Source organism: Mandrillus leucophaeus, unplaced genomic scaffold (genome assembly GCF_000951045.1).
Source record: "Mandrillus leucophaeus isolate KB7577 unplaced genomic scaffold, Mleu.le_1.0 Scaffold354, whole genome shotgun sequence".
NCBI lineage: Eukaryota > Metazoa > Chordata > Mammalia > Primates > Cercopithecidae > Mandrillus > Mandrillus leucophaeus.
The window spans coordinates 1,696,200-1,718,773 of NW_012103743.1; the positions used below are offsets into that span (position 1 = coordinate 1,696,200).

General features: G+C 36.4%; 1 protein-coding gene across 1 annotated transcript in view; it reads left to right on the forward strand.

Moving 5' to 3' along the window:
• The window catches only part of C5 (complement component 5), a 98,980-nt gene that overhangs the window by 37,360 nt on the left and 39,046 nt on the right, over window positions 1-22,574 (forward strand). The window contains exons 18-23 of the mRNA XM_011989505.1: window positions 4,988-5,078; window positions 6,512-6,585; window positions 7,427-7,566; window positions 15,566-15,793; window positions 17,025-17,085; window positions 21,734-21,823. Coding sequence (XP_011844895.1) covers window positions 4,988-5,078; window positions 6,512-6,585; window positions 7,427-7,566; window positions 15,566-15,793; window positions 17,025-17,085; window positions 21,734-21,823 — 684 coding nt within the window. The remainder of the gene's footprint in view (window positions 1-4,987; window positions 5,079-6,511; window positions 6,586-7,426; window positions 7,567-15,565; window positions 15,794-17,024; window positions 17,086-21,733; window positions 21,824-22,574) is intronic.

Here is a 22,574-nt window from a genome sequence, read left to right on the forward strand (position 1 = left end):
TTTTTTTTTTTTCTTTTTTGAGTCAGAATCTGGCTCTGTCACCCAGGCTCGAGTACAGTGGTGCAATCTTGGCTCACTGCACCCTCTGCCTCCGGGTTCAAGCAATTCTCCTGCCTCAGCCTCCTGAGTAGCTGGGATTAAAGGCGTCTACCACCACACCTGGTTAATTTTTGTATTTTTAGTAGGGACAGGGTTTCACCATATTGGCCAGGCTGGTCTCGAACTCCTGACCTCAGGTGATCCACCCATCTCGGCCTCCTAAAGTGCTGGGATTACAGGCATGAGCCACTGTGCCCAGCCTATGTATAGTCTTTAACAAAACAAACAAAAGCAAAATGACAGTTTCTGTTTTATACATATGTGTGCTGCATAATGACATTTTCATCAATGATGGACCACATATGCAACGGTGATCCTATAAGATTATAATACCATATTTTTGCTGTAACTTTTCTGTGTTTAGATATGCTTAGATGTACAAATACTTACCATTGCATTACAGTTGTCTGCAGTATTCTGTTCAGTAACATACTGTACAGGTTTGTAACGTAGGAACAATAGGCCATACTATATGGTCTAGATGTGTAGTAAGTTATACCATCTAGATTAGTGTAAGTACACTCCATGATGGTCACACAACAAAGTCACCTAACAGCATACTTCTCAGAACATAGCCCTATTGTTAAGCAATATCTAATAATCATAATTTTGGTAAATGGCCACAAAATTTATGTTTGTAGAAATATATTCATTGAGATGTACAATGTCTAAGATTCAGATGGTTTTCCAATATTTGTTTTGCTTTTTTTTTGAGAGACAGAGTTTTGTTCTTGTTGCCCAGGCTGGAGTGCAATGGCGCAGTCTCAGCTCACTGCAATCTCCACCTCCCGGGTTCAAGCAATTCTCCTGCCTCAGCCTCCCAAGTAGCTGGGATTACACGCACCCGCCACCACGCCTGGCTAATAATATTTGCTTATTATAAGCAGAATTTTAATAAATAATCTAGTCCATATGTTGTTTTTCTTTTTGGAGGGAGGATTTGGCTTTTATTTCTCTTAACTTTTTTTTTAATTTTTAAATTTGTATGGGTAAATAGTATTTAAGGGGTACATGAGATACTTTGATACAGGAATGCAATAAGTAATAATCACATCATGGAAAATGGGGTATCTATCCCCTGAGGTATTTCTCCTTTGTTTTATAAACAATCCAATTATACTCTTTTAGTTACTTTTAAATGTACAATTAAATTATTATTGACTATAGTCACCCTGTTGTGCTATCAAGTACTAAGTCTTATTCATTCTATTTTTTGTACCCATAAACCATCTCCACATCCCCCACAGCCTCCTACTACCCTTCCCAGCCTTCTACTCTCTATCTCCATGAGTTAAATTGTTTTGATTTTTAGCACCCACAAGTAAGTGCGAACATGCAAATTTTGTCTTTCTGTGCCTGACTTATTTCACTTAACATAATGAACTCCAGTTCCATCCATATTGTTGCAAATGATAGGATCTCATTCTTTTCATGGCTGAGTAGTACTCCATTGTGTATATGCACCACATTTTCTTTATCTATTCATCTGTTGATGGACATTTATGTTGCTTCCAAATCCTGACTATTTTTAACAGTGCAGCAACAAATATGGGAATACAGCTATCTCTTCAACATACTGATTTTCTTTCTTTTGGATATATACCCAGCAGTGAGATTGCCAGATCATATGGTAGCTCTATTCTTTGTTTTTTGAGGAAACTCCAAACTGTTCTCCATAATGGTTATAGTAATTTACATCCCCACTAACAGTGTACAAGTGTTCCCTTTTCTCCACATCCCGTCCAGCATTTGTTATTGCCTGTCTTTTGAATAAAAACCATTTTCATTGATATGAGATGATATTTCATTGTAGTTTTGATTGCATTTCTCTGGTGATTACTGATGTTGAGCACCTTTTCACATGCCTTTTTGCCATTTCTATGTCTTCTTTAGAGAAATGTTTATTCAAATCTTTTGCCCATTTTTAAGTGGGAGTATTACTTTTTTTTTCCTGTAGAGTTGTTTGAACTCCTTATATATTCTGGTTATTAATCTCTTGTCAGATGGGTAGCTGCAAGTATTTTCTCCTATTCTGTGGGTTGTCTCCTTACTTTATTGATTCCTTTGCTGTGCAGAAGCTCTTTAACTTGATGTGATCCCATTTGTCCATTTTGGCTTTGGTTGTCTGTATAGTGGGGTATACTCAAGAAACTTTTGCCCAGATCAATGTCCTGGAGAATTTTTCCAGTGTTTTCCTATAGCAGTTTTATAGTTAGAGGTCTTAGAGTTAAGTCTTTAATCCATTTTTATTTGAGTTTTGTAATATGGCAAGAGATAAGGGTCACATTTCATTCTTCTGCATATGGATAACCAGTTTTCCAAGCACCATTAATTGAAGAGACTGTCCTTTCTCCAATGTATGTTCTTGGCACCTTTGTCAAAAATGAGTTCACTGTAGGTGTGTGGATTTGTCTGGGTTCTCTATTCTGTTCCATAAGTCTATATGTCTGCTTTTATGCCAGTACCATGCTGTTTTGGTTACTATAGCTCTATAGTATAATTTGAAGTCAGGTAATGTGATTCCTCCAGTTGTTTTCTTTTTGCTCAGGATTGCTTTGGCTATTCTGGTCTTTTGTAGTTCCACATGAATTTTAGGATTTTTTTTTTTTTTTTGTATTTCTGTGAAGAATGTTATTGGTATTTTCGTAGAGACTGCATTGAATCAGTAGATTGCTTTGGGTAGTTTGGACATTTTAACAATATTGATTCTTCCAATCCATGAACATGGAAAAATTTTCCGTTTTTTTTGTGTGTCCTCTTGAATTTCTTTCATTGGTGTTTTATAGTTTTCATTGTAGGTATCTTTTACTTCTTTGGTTAATTCCTAGGTATTTAATTTTATTTGTGGCTATTGTAAATGGTATTACTTTTTAAATTTCTTTTTCACATTGTTCATTATTGACATATAGAAATGCTACCGATTTTTGTGTGTTGATTTTATATCCTGCAACTTTACTGAATTCGTTTAGCAGTTCTAATAGTTTTTTGGTGGAGTCTTCAGGTTTTTCCAAATATATGATCATATCATTTGCATACAAGGATAATTTGACTTCTTGCTTTCTAGTTTGGATGACCTTTATTTCCTTCTCTTGTCTAATTGTCCAGCCTGGGTGACAGAGCGAGACTCTGTCTCAAAAAAAAAAAAAAAAAAAAGAAACTATAAAGACCTTAGGATTTTTCCACTAATAGCATTGGCAAAACAAAGCATTAAATATCTTTAATGATTTGTTTCTTAAATTGCTAAATGTTTAGTATTCCTGAGGGCTTCCAGCGCACTAGGACTTGCCTAGAAATTGCCGTCCTTGTGGCCTAGACTGCCCCTCAAGTTAACCTAGGGCCCTAGAGCACTCCAGTCCATAGTGGGGAGGCTTGCTGGAACTCAAGCTCCAACCACTGGGATGAGCGATCCCCTTCTGGCTAGGGCCAGTCCAAATACTCTCTCCGTGGGCAGACATCAGCTGAGTACAGCCTGGTTTGCTTTCCACTGTGACAGTGCAGCACTGAGTTCGATACAAAGCCACAGAATCACTGTGCTCTCCCTCTCCCAACAAATAGATTCTCCATGTTTCACAGTCACTGCTAGGGGATATGGGAGGAGTGGCATTGGTGCTTCAAGACTATCTTTCCTGCTCTCTTCAGTATCTCTTTCAGTGATGTAAAGTCAAAACCAGGTACTGTGATTGCTCACCTGATTTTCGGTTCTTGTGATGGTACTTTTTGTGTGTAGTTAGTTGTTAAAATTTAGTGTACCAACAGGAAAGAAATGGTGTAGGCTTCTATTCAGCCATCTTGCTCTCCCCTCTCATATATTTTTTCATTTTTTGGTTTTTCAACTATAATCATCTGGTTTGGCTTCAGCTGGATAGAAGTCTCTCTCTGCAGCCCCCTCCTTCCTGGAACTCTGCCCCTCATTCCAGACAACTTGGCCTTGCAAAACTCCCATCTCTGTTGCCACAAGTCTTCAAAATCATCAGGCTCTCCTTGTATTCCTCTCCCTGCCCTAATCTGTAAACTGCCTCTAGGCAGTAAGCTGGGGCAATTTCAGGTTTCACCTAATTGTTTCCTTTCTCTCAGAGATCACAGTTCTGCTTATGCTCTAATGTCTGAAAACTGTTATTTTGCATACCATGTTTGGTTTTCTATTAATGTGTCTTAGATGAAAACAGAAGTTCTGTCCATTTTTATTAAAGTAAATATAAACAAGTTACCAAGTTAAAGAAGGCAGAGAATCATATAAAGCCTCCTTTTTTTCTGTTATAAACACAATTATTACAATTATACAAGTGCAAACAACTTTACAGACTGATCAATGTCTTGTATAATCTCAGGAATACTAAACATTTAGCAACTTAAGAAACAAATCATTAAAGATATTTAATGCTTTGTTTTGCCAATGCGATTAGTGGAAAAATCCTAAGGCCTTAATAGTCTTTTTGTTTGTTTGTTTTTTGTTTTTTTGAGACAGAGTCTCGCTCTGTCACCCAGGCCGGAGTGCAGTGGTGCAATCGAGGCTCACTACAACCTCTACCTCCCAGGTTCAAGTCATTCTCGTGCCTCCACCTCCTGAGTAGCTGGGACTACAGACACTCACCATCATGCCCAGCTAATTTTTGTGTTTTTAGTAGAGATGGGGTTTCAACATGTTGGCCAGGCTGGTCTCGAATTCCTGACCTGAGGTGATCTGCCCACCTCAGCCTCCCAAAGTTCTGGGATTACAAGCATGAGCAATGCACCCTGCCTATAGTTCTATTTTGGAAGCATTAAACAAAATGTTTTATTTATCTTTCAGAAAATGCTCAAGTTACAGATTAATGGCCATATTTTAAAATTCACCTATAAGTAGAATTTATATTGTTTTTCCATAATTGAATATGATTTTTTTATCCAGACATGAAGACCCTGTTACCAGTAAGCAAGCCAGAAATTCGGAGTTATTTTCCAGAAAGCTGGTTATGGGAAGTTCATCTTGTTCCCAGAAGGTATTATACTTCTCTCATGTTTCCTTGAAAGAAATGTGGATAATGCAAGTATTATGGCCAAAAATCTGGAAACTACCCATTTCCCAATAGCTTGCATAAGACTTAAGATGATCCTGCAATTTGATCAAATTTTGTTTTGTTTTGCTTTGCTTTTTTAAATTTTTATTTTTTTGATGTACATTGCACTGGTGATTGGCTCCAGGTCAGAATGAAGAAGGGTACTATTCCATTTAATTTTATTTGACTTCAGTACGCATTTACTACACACAACTATGTGCTATGCACTATATTAAGCTACTATTTTTATCCTAAAATACCTGTACTATAAAACAAACATTAATAAACAGGAAGAAAGGTTCTTTTCTTTTTGAAGTTTTTTATTCAACACATTTTAAGGAAACACTTCCTCTATATCACTGAAAACAGTGATGTACTGAGTCCTCGAGCCATACTCTTCTTAGGTGGGCTTAAAGCACTAGTTTTCCAATGAGAAGGCAAGGAATGAGTTCAAAGCCCTGCAATTGTCTCCTCATGCATCTCCTTGTTTCTATCCTTGTCTTCTCTAATCCTTCTTCCACACAATTGTTGTCCATTTCATCTGACATTACCCATTAGCTAGCAGGTCCTCTAGTAAACCTTCTGGCCACTGCTCCCCACCCTACCAGTGATTGGATTAATTACACCCTCAATTAACCCTGTTGTGTGAATCACATTGTATTATAATGACTTCTTTACTTTCCTGTCTTACACATTAAAATGTAAATACCTCAAGGACGTGAACTAAATTCAGATTACTGCTTTATATGCAGGACTTGGCCTAGGATACTGAAAATAAATGTATTGGACAAATGCACACTGCCTCTTAACTCTTATAATGCCTTATTGGTACAATTATTACAGTGCAATATAATTTATTGACTTAACTATTTCTTCCACTAGATTGTAAACTGCCTGAGAGCAGGACTATATCTTACCAGTGCTGTTTACTCAGTACTCAGCACTATACCTGATACAAAGTTGGTAGACAATAGCTGTAAATAAATATACAAGCTTAATCATAATCAGCAGTTTTTAGTTATGTCAGCTTTGTTTTGAGCAGTGCTAACATGAATCACTTTGCTTCCCTATTTTAGAATATACTCACGACATAGTGTTTTCTTTGTTTTGTATGCTTGGATTTTGCAATGTTTCAAAGGCATCCTGCTGAACTTGAATTCTCATCATAGAGGTGCAATGTCTAAAAACATGAAATATATAGGAGTCACTGAATATATTTTTCTTGATGAGATTTTCCTTAATGATGTGATTTCATCACGTGAGTTTTTTTCTTTCTCTAAAGTAGTTTGGAGCAAAAATACTGTTAATGGATGTCTCTGTTAAGTTGGGTTAATCAATATTCCACTGTATTTGAATATCAACATTTTAACTTCCAGAAAACAGTTGCAGTTTGCCCTACCTGATTCTGTAACTACCTGGGAAATTCAAGGTGTTGGCATTTCAAACAGTGGTAAGCAGGCTTAAGTGATATATGCATTTAAATAGTGATATGATTAGCAAGATGTAATTCTTTGTTAGTATCTATTTAGTGTACCCAGAACTTACGTGGTAGTAATTTTTAAAAAATATTCTTTTTTTATGTATTACCAAAAGACTTGGATGTGCCCACATCTTACATATTGATTTCTCCTTTCACTCCTCTCTTTTTTTTCCTGTTTCCCTTTTTTGTAAATGAAGAAGGGGTCTCGCAATGTTATCCAAGCTGGTCTCAGACTCCTGGTTTCAAGCAACCTTCCCACGTCCGCCTTCCAAAGTGCTGGGTTTACAGCTTGAGCCACTGCACCCAACCTCAAGTCTTTATTTTCCTTCACTTTTCTCACTGACTGGGAGCTTGTGTAGCCTTAGAAACAAACAAATGACCTCTCTTGGGCTGATCTTTGTGATGATTAAGTGCAGATGCTTTCCAAATAATTTCAGGAATGGTTTTGTTTGTTGTTTGCTACTTTTATTTTTAAATCTTGGTTTCCACAATCAAAATATTATACTCATTTAAAAAGGAGCCAATAATGAATATCTAAAAAGATTTGGTGCATTAGTTAATAAGCATTCTCATGCCTTAAATAGAATTAACTATTTGTTGAACAAATGAAGTTTTCTGTTAATACTAATTATTATTGAAATTAAGATCAATGAATAGAAAATTCAAGGGCATGAGGTGAGAGTTCAGAGAAAAACATGATCTAGTATTCTTTTTTCCTTGAAGTAAAGCAAATGTGAGAAATTTTAATACCAATAAAGCATTATAGGGATTTCCTAATATGATTCTACTTCGCTTCCACTTTGGGCTGAAGGTATATGTGTTGCTGATACTATTAAGGCAAAGGTGTTCAAAGATGTCTTCCTGGAAATGAATATACCATATTCTGTTGTACGAGGAGAACAGGTCCAGTTGAAAGGAACTGTTTACAACTATAGGACTTCTGGGATGCAGGTAAGTAGGTATTAATATTTATGGGATAAAGGAAACATTCTCTGGTTTTTTGAGAATTCTATTAGTGGAATTACCATACACAAAAAAAGTAAAATTTCAACTCAGTTCAGCAATAGAAACCAAACACTTAAAATGAGCATTGTACTAGATGTGTAGGTATATGAATTAAAGGGATGAAGAAAGGAGGAAGGACAAGTAGGTATTCACGTAACTTCAATTGAAAGAATAAATTGCATAAGGTAATCCATGTGCTATGGAAGTCTAGAGAAGGATGAATTCATATTTAGTTCCTTTATTTGCCTATACTCAGAGTTCCTTGATCTCCTTGATTCTAACAACCCTTTCCTTTCCTCCATTTTAGCCATTCATACTCATCTTCACTTTATAGATCTTATCATCCTCTCTGAAACCTTGATTTCAGACATCTCACATCTCACCATCCAGTGACAACCTCCTTCCTGTCCTAACTCATTAACCAGATTACTTCCATAGCTCTGGGTCAGCAGCATCACGGAAACCTTCAATCCATTAACGCAATCCCTTTTATTGTCCATTACTTCCCTGCTCTTTTTACTTTACTCCTTGTTCAGGTTAGAATTCACGAGCCATCATTAAAACCACACTGACTAAAATTATGCCAACTCCCTGGATCCTTTCTCACTCCAGGATACAATTCCAACCATGATTGGATCCACCATTTATCTTCTCTTTGCCAGCACACCCCTAAAGAGAATTATATGCTAGGCTGACTGATTTGATTTGAAAATCACAATCACAAAACTTTGCATGATAATTCAATGTGTTCCAAAATTCTAGCTACATTTTTTTAAAACACTAACTTTATTCTTAGAGATTAGAATTTCAGTGGTTTCCTAAAATTTTGCTTACATACCCTCTTGTTTTGGAAAAACTAAGTACCCCTCTGACACTTTTTTTTTTTTTTTTTTGAGATGGAGTCTCGCCCTGCCCTTTGACACATTTTAAAATTGGCATCTAAAATTTTTATCATACATTTTTTAAAAGATGGCAACCTATTACTTTTGAAATATTTAAATATCGATATCTTAAAATAAAACTGTTTTATCAGACTTATGTATAGCAGAGTCCAAATACCATAGCAAACAATTTTGTAAATGCTCAAATAAGCTTTTTTTTTTTTTTTTTTTTGAGATCAAGTCTTGTTCTGTCGCCCAGGCTGGAATGCAGTGGTGTGATCTCGGCTCACTGCAACCTCCTCCTCCCCTGTTCAAGCGATTCTCATGACTCAGCCTCCTGAGTAGCTAGGATTACAGGTGCATGCCACCAGGGTTGGCTAATTTTTGTATTTTTAGTAGAGACAGGTTTCACCATGTTGGCCAGGCTGGTCTCGAACTCCTGACCTCAAGTGACCCACCCGCCTTAGCCTCCCAAAGTGCTGGGATTACAAGCATGAGCCACTGCTCCTGGGCTCAGACAAGCTCTTAACAACAGATTACATATCATTCCTTTTCCTCAATGAATCGTATTTCCGTTTTACTCCCCTAATGTTATATATTTTATGCTTGAATTTTTTTCTGTTGATCACCTTATTATATTTTAATGAACAAAAATATACATATACATTGAAAATGAAATATTTTAAAATTTCATGATTGTAAAATTCCAAGTATCAAATGATATGTGGATTTAGGTATCATTACAAATATTATTATTAGTATACTATTGATAAAATAACATACACATTTCTAAAGTTATTAAATGTAAAAAATAAAATTTTATTTAAAAATTATCTTCTCGGCTGGGAGTGGTGGCTCACGCCTGTAATCCCAACACTTTGGGAGGCCAAGGCATGCGGATCACGAGGTCAGGAGATCGAGACCATTCTGGCGAACACGGTGAAACCCCATCTTTATTAAAAACACAAAAAAACTAGCCAGGCATGGTGGTGGGCGCCTCTAGTCCCAGCTACTCGGGAGGCTGAGGCAGGAGAATGGAGTGAACCCGGGAGGCGGAGCTTGCAGTGAGCTGAGATTGCACCACTGCACGCCAGCCTGGGTGACAGAGCAAGACTCTGTCTCAAAAAAAAAAAAAAAAAATTATCTTCTCATTAGATAAATGAAACTTTTCTCTCAATTGGCTTCATAGTTATGGATAAACGTTATTTACTGTTAGAAATGAGAGAGGGTTTGGCATAATTCTGTTCTTATTTTTCATTTTTATAGAGGTAGGCATTGCTGTTTAACCCAATATTATCAGGAAGGTTGATAAAATAAAAATATTGTCAATTTTATTACCCCTTTATCAATATATTTTAATCTTATGTCTTGGAACTTCACATTTAGCTTATTCAATTTATGTAATACATTTGCCATATAATCTAACTGGAAAAATCAGTCCTCATTGATAAAATAATCAGCCAAAATCAGACATACTTTTTGTCATAGAAATGCCAATTTCATTTTTCAATCCAATTCATGTTAAGAAATGTCACTCTTTTTTTTCACAATTTTAATTTTCAGTAAAAATGAACTTTTCCATATAAACTTATTTCATCAGGTAATGCTACATATCACACAATGCACACACAAATTTTACTTGGCCACAGGATGTAAATGGGGAATAAACTTAAGTAATCAATTTACCACACTGATGATTTTTTTTTTTTTTCTTTTTTTGAGACAGAGTCTCCCTCTGTCACCCAGGCTGGAGCGCAATGGCACGATCTTGGTTCACTGCAACCTTCGCTTCCCAAGTTCACGCCATTCTCCTGCCTCAGCCTTCCAAGTAGCTGGGATTACAGGCATGTGCCACCTCGCCTGGCTAATTTTTGTATTTTTAGTAGAGACAGGGTTTCACCATATTGTCCAGGCTGGTCTCAAACTCCTGATTTTGTGATCCGCCCACCTCAGCCTCCCAAAGTGCTGAAATTATAGGCATGAGCCACTGTGCCCGACCAGTATTATCTTATTTTTATAGAAATAAAATCAAAATGTTACTTATTTCTCTTCCTTAGAATTTACTCACAGGGTTTGCATAAATCCTATGAATCATGCCACCATCTTCAGCCCTGTGGAATTACCCTCCCTTGTCTGGAGAAGGACCTCGATTAAGCCAGAAAGTTGCCTTTACATTGTTGCTTTCAAATCCACTAGCTTTTCTGCAGACAGAATGCTTCGTGAATTTTAGATAATCATAATTCAGATGGAGATACCAAAGGCCATTTCTCCATCAAGTTCCTGTAATGGTTTTTATGTCTCAAAATCCCAATTCAAGATTGGTTTGAAGCCTGGAAACTGAGATACTAAGACAGTCAGACCATCTCATCAAAACAGACTGAGTGTGATTTTATAACTCACACTGATCTTGGCTACCAAAGGATTTTGGTAGATGATTAAGGAGGTGCCACTCTTAAACCATTTAAATTGTAATTTAAGATAGACACATAAATAGGTGGGCATAACAGATGGGTAAGGCACAGAGGCCACAGCCAAACTCTGCTCAACTGTAGGATTGACATCAGCAGGGGCTCCTCTGCTCACCTAGTCTTAGACATATAAAATAGGTTTGTGTATGTGTATATATATGTGTGTGTATATATGTGTGTGTGTGTATATATATGTATATATATACACTGCCTCAGCAATTTGTGTTTCCACCAATAATATTATCAGAGACATCCTTTCATATCAGTATATACAGATTTACTTCATTACTTTAATGGCTGCACAGTAATTCACATGGTGGGTACACTATAATTTGTTGAACCATGTTTCTATTAAAGACATTTGGGTTGTTTCCAGGTTTTCACTATTATAACTGATTTTGCAAAGTCTCCATTTATGCATATATATCTTCCTACACGTATATTTCTGTAGAATAGATGTTTTGTCTTGGAGTGAACTAACCGGGCTAAAGGGCATGGACATTTTACCTTCTGATAATAAATATTGCCATAATTATCTTCCGAAAGAGCTACATCAATTGACATTCTTACCAACTGTATGCAGGTAGCCTTGATCCCTCGCATTCTTATAATTTGGGGGAATAAACATTTTTTCTTTTATTCATACAAGGAACACTTATACAGAAATTGAAATGAATGGACTAGATAACTACATGCATCATTTTGATTAAAGCTCAAAAATGTAACATTGCTGAAAAAAGCAAATGGCAGAATAATATATATACACAATGAATACAACTACATAATATTTAAAAACATGAAAGACAGCACTATATATTGTTTGGTAATACACATAAAATTTTTGCCAAGTTGACAGACACAAGTGATAAGTCAGTGATGTTTCTATTTCACTACCCTGATTTCTAGCAATGTAGAACCTCATTTCATTTGTCTGTTGGCCATTTGTATTTCTTCTGTCATGTATTCTATGATATCCTATATACTACTTTAATATCCTTTCTTTTGCTTTCCATTGAGTTGCTTTTTTCTGGGGTAAGTTACCTAGCTTCTTCTTGCTTAGTTTCCTCATCTGAAAAATGGGATGATAATAGTATCTATTTCATAGTTGAAGATTAAATGAGCTAATTCATGTAAATATAGTACTTGGCCAATAGTGAGTACTCAACAAATGTACTTATTATTGTCTACAGGAGCACTTTCTATGTTATAGCTATAAATCCCTTATTGATTATAAATGTTGCTGGTATTTAATCTGCTACTTGTCTTTAACTTTGTTATTAATGTTTTTAATTTGTATGTTATAAAATCCATAGATCTTTTCCTTTATGTCATTTGAATTTTGTGTTTTTGGAAATTCTTTCTCACTGCAAGTTTTAAAAATGTTTTTCTACAAAATACTGCATGTTCTCACTTATAAGTGGGAGCTAAACATTGAGTATATATGGACACAAAGAAGGGAACAACAGACACCAGGGCCTACTTGAGGGTGGAGGGTGAGAGAAGGGTAAAGATCAAAAAATGACCAATTAGGTAGTATGCTTATTACCTGAATGATGAAAGAATCTGCACACTAAACCCCTGCGACACGCAATTTACCTATACAACAGACCTGCACATGTGCCCCTGAACCCAAAATAAAAGTTTTTCTGAAAAATTGTTTTTTCCGTATTTTCTATAGTACTTTTATAGCTTTCTGCGAGCATTTAGATTTTTTTAATCTGAAATAAGGATCTAATCCCAAATAGCCAGTTGATCCAGCAGTATTTGTTAAGGAATTCATGCTTTTCCAACTGATTTAAAATGTCATCTTGCCCCCGTATATATTGAATTTCCATATATGTGGATTTATATATTCTCTATTTATAGATTTATATTTATAGATTCTCTCCTTTGTTTTGTATTTATAGGTTCTCTCCTCTGTTTTGTTTACATCAGTATCACACTGATTTAAAGTACCATAGATTTGTGGTTATATTGTATATCTGTTAGGCAAGTACTCTCTGGTATTCTTATTTTTCAAATGTTTTTGATGTTGCTATTCTTACACATTTACTCTGCCAGATAAACTTTGGAATTACTTCATTGAATTCTCCTTTAAAAGTTATAATAGGTTTTTCATAGGTACTGTCCTGAATTTATAAATTAATAAAGGGAAATTGACCTGCCATACTGAATCTTTTACATCTTTTTATCCTTTTGCTTTATAAACTAAATCAGGGTCAGCAATTTATGGACCATGGGGCAAATCTAGCCTGCCATCTCTTTTGTATGTCCTTTACAGTGACACAATTATATATAACTTGACAGCATTTTTTTTTTTTTTTTTGAGACAGAGTCTCACCCTCTCACCCAGGCTGGAGTGCAATGGCAACATCTCGGCTTACTGCAAGCTCCGCCTGTCGGGTTCAAGCGATTCTCCTGCCTCAGCCTCCCAAGTAGCTGGGATTACAGGTGAACGCCACCACGTCCAGCCAACTTGATGGCATTTTAAAGTGTTGTGCATATCACTATACTGCCATATTTTGTTGAATCTTTAAATTATCAGTGCATTTCCATCATATCAAAATAAGAAACAAGTACATCTGTGATATTTTGGGGTTAGTTCCTGTTAATTACCTTTCATCTTGAGTGTGGGTTACACTTCCCTATTTCTTTTTATCTAGTAATTTTGGATTGAACCTTGGACTTTATTGATAAAAACATTATAAAGACTCTGGATTCTATTACATTCCTCTGAAGATTTCTTGTGTGTGTCTGTGTGCGTGTGTGTGTGTGTGTGTGTGTGTGTTAGCAGGCAGTTGACTGGATTCATTTCCAAACTCTGAAATCTCAGTTCAGTATTTTTGCCGTAGCTGGATGCTAGAAATCTGTGCTGTGCATAAGTAAAGAGTCAGCCAGGTTTGAGCAAGGGTTATACACAGAACTTGGAGCTCCTTCACTACTCAGCTGTGGTAACTATTCCCTACTTTGTCCTCTAGTTCCTAAACCAGTATGATATCAGGTTCTACTGGGGTTTTAGCCACTCCAAGGCACCAATGGGCCTGCCCTCAGGGTAAAGCTATAAAAAGCAGGACACTTATTGAGTGTCGTTCCTTTCTCCCAAGGGTCACTTTCCTTCCCACTCTCTATTATCTGCAGGTAGTTTGTTTGTTTGTTTTAATATATATCTTGTCTAGAGTTTGTGGTTATTTTTACAGAAGGGTCGCCCAATGAAAGCTATTTGGCTATTACTGAAACCAGAACTACTGTTTTTTTATATTTTCCATCAGTTTCAAAAGTTCCTTTTAGTCTCAATTTACTAAGGGTTTTTGTAATTCTATTATGCTGAATTGTATTAAATGACTCTTCTATATCTATCCTCCCCCACCCTCCCCTGCTGTTCTAAGGAAATCATTGGCCGCAGGTGATCCAATAGTCTTTTGCTCTGGCTTCTCCCACCCTGGTGGTTGTCTCCCAAGAAGATAGTTAAGAGGGAAAAGGAACTTTCTATTTTCATGAACTTCCTCAAAATTAGTGGTTGAATAGCTGGTGCTCTCTCTTGTTTACCTGCTTGATTTATTCTGGATTTTATGGCTTTATTCTTTTGGGTATAGTTCTCAATTCTATCAGTTCACCAGAATTTGGAGGGAAGATGAAAAATGTTCACTATTTGAGCCAGAAGTCAGTGGGCACTATTATAATTCCTGTTACAAAGATGAGGAAATGGAGGATTAGAGTGTTCATGCAACCAGTTTCCATCACCAGTTAATAAGAGGAAGGCCAAAATTTGAATCCAGGTCTTTCTGGAGCCAGAGTTTAGTTGTAAAATGGGGTACAAATGGGAAGTTGATAAAATTAGAAAAGTAAGCTGGAGCATAATGGGCAGGGCCTTGAATGCTGATATAGGAAATTTTCAGTCTTTGATGAAACCATCATTTATTGAATACCAGAGGCCAGATATAAAAATGAATAAGATGAAAATGAACAAGTACCTGAGCCTAAGGCTCCCACTATCTGAAATACAAACCATGTAAAGAGACAGAGTAATAAGTGCTGTCACAATAGCATGAGCTCTGTACCTAATTTAGTAGGTAACAGTCTAAGAATAGTAAGATGTTTCTGAGACAGTGTTGATGTTTCTAGACATCTCTTTGCATTGCTAAACTCTACAGCGACTTGTGTGTCTATGTTAGGAAATCTGAAATGAACTTTCTCCTGTGCCTTAAAATCTAAGGGATTATTTTAAGGTAAACTTTGTTAGAGATAAAATATTTCGAGTCCAGGCATGGATTACAGCATCATGCCTGTAATTCCAGCACATTGGGAGGCTGAGGTGGGTGGATCGCCTGAGATCAGAAGTTCAAGATCAGTCTGGCCAACATGGAGAAACCCCGCCTCTACTAAAACTACAAAAATTAGCTGGGTGTGGCAGCGCATGCTTGTAATCCCAGCTATTTGGGAAGCTGAGGCAGGAGAATTGCTTGAATCCAGGAGGCAGAGGTTACAGTGAGCTGAGATCATGCAGCTGCACTCCTGCCTGGGTGACAGACCAAGACTCTGTCTCAAAAAAAAAAAAAAAAAAAGGTATTTTGATATAATTCTTCACTCGTATTTCAGTTCTGTGTTAAAATGTCTGCTGTGGAGGGAATCTGCACTTCGGAAAGCCCAGTCATTGATCATCAGGGCACAAAGTCCTCCAAATGTGTGCGCCAGAAAGTAGAGGGCTCCTCTAATCACTTGGTGACCTTTACTGTGCTTCCTCTGGAAATTGGCCTTCAGAACATCAATTTCTCACTGGAGACTTCGTTTGGAAAAGAAATCTTAGTAAAATCGTTACGAGTGGTGGTAAGAAAAGCATACTTCAATAACTTATGCTTAAATTATTGCAAAAAAGAGACACAGAAAGAGGGGGAGGGGGAAACAATAGTGTAAATTTAACAAAACATTAAGCATTAAGGATTCTGGATGGAGGTTATTCTAGATGTTTTTTGTACTATTCTTGCAATTTTTCTATACGTCTGAAATTGTGCTTAAAAATTTTTAATAAAACAATAACATTTTTCTTGTAGAAAATATAAAATACTGAAAAACGACAGATAAATAAAAATCATCGATAATTCCCATACCCAGAGATATCTAATTTTAACAATTGGTACAAGTCTTTTTTTGGTACACAGGTACAATTGATACACAGGCTTTTTTTTTCCCCTTTAATACATTCAGAAAATGTGTCTTGAAATCTATGTGCCAGACATTATGCAAGGAACTGGAGATAAAACAATAAATAAGACATGGCCCTTGAATTTAAAGAACTTACGGTCTAGAAAACTTTCCATTGTATAAACAAATAGACCGAAAAAAGAAGAAAAGTGTCATTTGTTAAAGTACAGTTTACCCACAGTCTGTTAATTGTATTCATTATTAACATTAATATTTTTATATAAGTATGATTTACCAATTAAAAATAATAGTACTTTTTAAAGGACGAGATTCTTGCTAAGGGTCATATGGCCAGTTAACGACAGATTGGATTTCCTGGTTCTTCACTCTCCAAGTTCTGTTTTCAGCTATGAAATTCACTTCAGTAAACATGTACCAACTTATTTTGTGCAAAGCACATTCCCATGCATCCTTGAATTGTGGCTCCATGCAAACTCTGGAGCCAGGCTGCCTGGACTTGAATCTTGGCTCCATCACCTCCTAGCAGTGTGACAGTGTTACTTGATTTCCATGTGTGTCAGTCTCCTCATCTGTCAAATGGGAGTAATAACAGCACCAACCTCATAGAGGTTTTTAGAAGTTAAATGAGTTAATACATATAAAGCACTTAGAACAATTATCTGAGCTTATAAATAACTTCTTTTTAAGCATTTGCTCTGGTCAGTATGCAAATAGCCATAAAATCTTATTGCTGCTTATATCCATGTAAGTATTTATAGTATTTATACATAGTTTACCTTTTCCAAGAAAAATAATTTTTCAGTTTGAAAAGTGGTCCAGAAAAGTTGATCCAGGGAATTCAGGTTATATAAACTTAATTATGTTTTTAACTGAATGTTTTCTGCCTTTATTTTAGCCAGAAGGTGTCAAAAGGGAAAGCTATTCTGGTATTACTTTGGATCCTAGGGGTATTTATGGTAGGCAAAATGATTTTTTATTTTGTATGTTATCTTTTGCTTTAGAAGTTAAAGTGTGTATGTAACTTAAAACACTATTTTTCAGAATGTGAATTGTCTAGAATCAAAAGTATCCACTTCTGTCTGGGGGCAGTGGCTCATGCCTGTAATTCTAGCGCTTTGGGAGGCTGAGGTGGGTGGATCATTTGAGGTCAGGAGTTTGAGACCAGCCCGGCCAACATAGTGAAACCCTGCCTCTACTAAAAATACAAAAATTAGCCGGACATGGTGGTGGGCGCCTGTAGTCCCAGCTATTTGAGAAGCTGAGGCAGGAGAATCCCCTGAACCTGCAAGGTGGAAGTTGCAGTGAGCTGAGATCCTGCCACTGCACTCCAGCTTGGGCAACAGAGCGAGACTCTGTGTCAAAAAAAAAAAAAGGATTCACTTCTTAGATCAGTATCTTTCTTGATAGCATTGTAGTACAACTACTATAATCTGAATGACTGAGACACAACAATAATAATTCTATTAATTTTGAATGCAAGGCCTCGAAATAGTAATAATTGCATGACTTCCCTTATGGATTATATTCATTATCCATCACAATAATAATTTATAATATATTATTATTGAGCCAACAGTCCAAAGAACACCTAAGAAAAAGTCATTTACATAATTAACATGCATTATTTGAAAACATAATCTGATTAATCACTTAACAAACCCATTCCTCGTTGCTCTTGCTTCCCTACTTTTCCTTCAACTGAGATATTCCAAATCTTCTCAAAGCTAGAATTTTGCAAACATTTGAGCACTTAAGGTCTAAATACATATACATGTATTTATGGAATTTAGGATGTGGCCATTCTTCTCTTTTCAACTAAAGAAGACAGATTACTGTAGTCCTTATTAAATGCTTACAATTTATCTTAATGTTGTATCAATAATTTTTGTTTTATTTCAGTGATATAGCAATGGGGAAAAATTTACTTACAGATCATGATCACTATCGTCAGTGTCTTTCCTCTGGGAAAGCAAAGAATTAATACCCTTTACACTTTAATTCAGCTGAGTATCATGAACTGAGGAGTGTTATTTCAGTAGAGTAGTAAAAAGAAAAATCCATCTATGTACATGTGTCCACATGCTTACTTGTTTCTCCAATTTTTCCTTCACACAGACCTCCTCCTAGCCTGCTCATTTTGAATGATCTATGTGTAGAGATATTACAAGTTTTGAGGGTTTTAGCCTCATGCAATTATATCAAGCCTCAAAAACCACTGTGTCCTTGGCTTCTCTTGGTTTTTTTTTTTTTCCACCACACATGCTTCCTATACTGACATTATTGCAAACAGTTTTCCAGAGTAGTCTTGTCTCACTCATCTAGGTGTGAACATCAAGACCACAGGATAGGAACAATCTTTTATCTGGGAATAAATCTCTCTAGGGAAAATCTGGGTTAAAAACAAAAGCTATGCCTCTTTCCAATCTTCTCATATGACTTTTTTCCCTTAACATTTTAGGAAACTTAGATTTAGGCAGCTTTCCTGATTTCTAGAGAGCTAAAGAGAAAAAAGATAAAAATTCTGTTCAGCTTATTTCAGATATTTTATTAAATACTTCTAATATTTATTTATTTTTTTTTGCCGGGTGGGGGAACAAGGTCTCGCTCTGTTGCCCAAGCTGGAGTGCAGTGGCGCCATGTCAGCTCACTGGAACTCCACCTCCTGATTTCAAGCAGTTCTCCTGCCTCAGCCTCTGGAGTAGCTGGGATTACAAGCACTCACCACCACGCCTGGCTAATTTTTATATTTTTAGTAGAGACAGGGTTTCACCATGTTGGCCAGGCTGGTCTGGGACTCCTTACTTCAAGTGATCCACCAGCCTTGACCTCCCAAAATGCTGGGACTACAGGCATGAGCCACTGTGCCCGGCCTACTTCTAATATTTATATATTGAAATCGCTATACAAGTATGATACTTTACAGGGTTCAGTTAAAATTTAAAAAAAAAAAACTAAAATGTATTTGGAAAAATAAATGGACAATAATGTTAAAGGAAATCTGAAAAAATATATCAATGAGGGAGAACAAACTGTATATAGTAATTAAAATTGTGTGATACCAGCTTAAAAAAAGATTAAACACAGAGAATCAATGCTTAAGACTAACTCTAGTCTTTAGTTTCTGCTTTCTGTCCCTGATAAGCCCTTTTCTCCCAACTCTTCTCATATCTCAAATGCAGAGAGTTAAGTTTCTCACTCCCTCACTTCCTGACACACCATCCTCATTGGTTTAGGCAGGCCCCTCTCATTTTATTTTTTCCTTCATCCCCGACCCCATTCCCATTCCCCTTCCTCCAAATGTACCCACTCAAATGTGTTTGCTATATACTTTTGAATAGAAAGGTAATGTTGTTTTGTATGTGTGTATCTTTTTAATATATGTATATGTAACATTGTGCTATAGATCCTATTCTATGTCTTAAGTTGTTACACTCAAGGCTTAGCTTTAAAGAAATATCTCTATTGTTATAGGTATACTTAATTCATTTTTCTTATGTAGAATTTCAAAACATATTCCCTCACCATTTTATCCATCACTGTATATACAATATATTTCTCTTGAAAAATCCGTGTTAGCATTTACCTGGACTGTATATCCAGGAGCTGGGTCAAAGGGTATATACATATTTAATGCCGTTTAGTCCTGTCATATTGCCCTTCAGAATGGTTATTCTTCCATTAGCAGTGCGTGAGGGTTCTCGTCTCTCCACAACCTCACCAACACTTGTCTCTCTAAAATGTGGCATTTTTAATGGGTATAAAGCAATATCTCATTATTGTTTTAATTTGGATTCTTCTAGTTACTAATGATTTTAAGCATTTCTTCACATACTTGTCCATTTGGGTTTCCCATCTGTCAATTGCCTATTTGTATCTTTTGCACGTTTTTAAATTTTCCATGTGGGTTATCTTTTTAAAATTTCTTCTTGATTTTATTTCTGACATACCTCTTTGAGCAACAACAAGCCTTCATGGGTTTTGAAAAGGAATTCTTTATTCTGATGTAGTCAAATCCATCATAATTTCATCTTATGGTTATATATTTTTGAGGTAATCTTTAAGAGGTCTTTCTGTACTCTTAGTTCACAAAAATATTGCTGGATATTTTATTCTGTTAATTTTATAGATTTGACTTTAAAATGTTTTAATCTATCTGGAACCTGCCTTTTTATGTGATGTCTTGATGGGTCTTTTATTTGTGACCACAGACAAGGAGTAAAATTAACTTCTCTTAGTTTTAACTTTCTTTTTAACCTTTTCCACCTTGTAGTAGAGTTGCCAATGGAATTGAAATAGTCAAGAGCATGTTTCAATGGAGAAAATGGTGAAGGAGCAAATCTAGATAATCTGATGGCTATCTGTAATAAGTGTCATATATTGAGCATGAATTGTATGCCAGGTTCTTTGTCTATATTATTTTATCCCACAAAAATCCTTTGAGAAAAATATTGTTATCTCCATTTAACTGATTAACAAATTGAGGCTAAGAAAAGTTGTATCTTGCCCAGTGCCACATACATAGTAAGGTGTTTTTGAACTTCATGCTCTTTCACTCAAACTGCAAACCTCTTAAATGTCTTCACTGAGTTTTATTTTGATATAGCCTCCGCATTTATCAAGGGTTAATGAAGAAAGAAGTTTTATGAGGAATGCTCCTGCATTTTTAGGAAAGCCACGTGGCTTGTCCATTACATTGTAAAATGTGACTCACTTTTCTTTATCATCTTCCATATGCCAGGGTCTGTGCTAAGTGCTGGGACTACAGCTTTCCTGGAATGATAAATGATCCCTGCCCCCAAAGCGCTTTCTTCGCAGAACAATGGGAGGTGGATTCTCTTTGTGGTGACTAGTGTGGGCTCTGCAGCAAAACTTCCAGAGTTCAGACTGCAGCTCCACTTGTACTAGTTCTGGGACCTTGAACGCACCACTTTCTAAGCCTCAACTTCCTCATCTATAAAATTAAAATAATGAAAATAGACCTGACGTAGAGGATTGTTGTGAGAATCGAATGCAATAATTCATTTAAAGAGCTTAGTAGCATGCTTGGTACTCTATCAGTAGAATGATCAATGTTACCTTTTTTGGACATAAACCAGTGATTACAGTAGAAAAATTATCTGATACCAGTATGCTAAAACTCTGTTGTTTTGCTCATAGATTAAAAAGTATCAAAACTAGATGGGGAAGGGAAGGTGGAAAGAATTTCAGGTCATACTTCCCTGTGGAGCTAATGTTCAATATATAGTTGATTAAGAAATTACATGTTAATTATTCTTAGCTTTCAGTTCCAGGAACAATTTTCTCTCTTTGGGCAAGCTGGCATGCTATATTTTGCTGGTGAATAAGATTTATATAACCTACTTATTTCATATCTTATAATGACCAGGAAGCTTACAGCCAAATTTAATACTTTGTTTAATAAGATTATACAAGCCTAGGATTTGATTAAAGTCCTTGATGATTGTTAACTTTCTTTTAAAATTTTAATAGTCTAATTATAAGTCTTTTATTTTGAAAAATTCTTTGAAAGTGATACATTGTAAATAATCTGCAAATAGTCTTCCCCTGGAAACTCTATATAAATCCAAATTTTCTAAATTACAGGTACCATGAGCAGACGAAAGGAGTTCCCATACAGGATACCATTAGATTTGGTCCCCAAAACAGAAATCAAAAGGATTTTGAGTGTAAAAGGTAAATTAACAACGCCATTTTTAGTTCTTACTTCACTTGGTGCTTCAAACAAAAATCAAATATCCTCATGATTATTCTGTTTCTCCACTTTTGTGTTCAGTAGCACACACAAATCTACCTTTAGGAGTGCTCCACCCCTACCCACCCCCCACTTTCAAACCTTTGATCACTTTTCCCACTATCTTCTTCCAACTGCCTGATTTACGTAGAGATTCATTCTCCTCCAGTGGAGGGTAGGGACTGTCATTGGCTCAAAGATGTCTCCAAAATGGGGGTCCAGTTGCTTCTAGACTTAAAGAACTTTCCATGGTCTTAGTGGCCAGTCCTGCTCCAGAGAAGGCCTGTGGCCTGCACATGGCCTAGAGAGAACAGCACTGCTCTGCTGAAATACTGGTCCCAGAGGGGTTGTCTTAGTCCATTTATGCTGCCATAACAAAATAACAAAATTTGTAAATAATACAAATTTATTTCTCACAGTTCTGGAGGCTGGGAAATCCAAGATCAAGGCACCAAGAGACTGGGTGTTTGGCAAGGGCCGCTGTCTGTTTCCATGAGGACATATGTTGCTGTATCCTCTTGTGGCAGAAAGTGGAAAGGCAAAAGGGTGAAAAGGGGTGAACAACTTCCTCACACCTCATCTATAAGATTATTAATCCCTGGGGCCGGGCGCGGTGGCTCAAGCCTGTAATCCCAGCACTTTGGGAGGCCGAGACGGGCGGATCACGAGGTCAGGAGATCGAGACCATCCTGG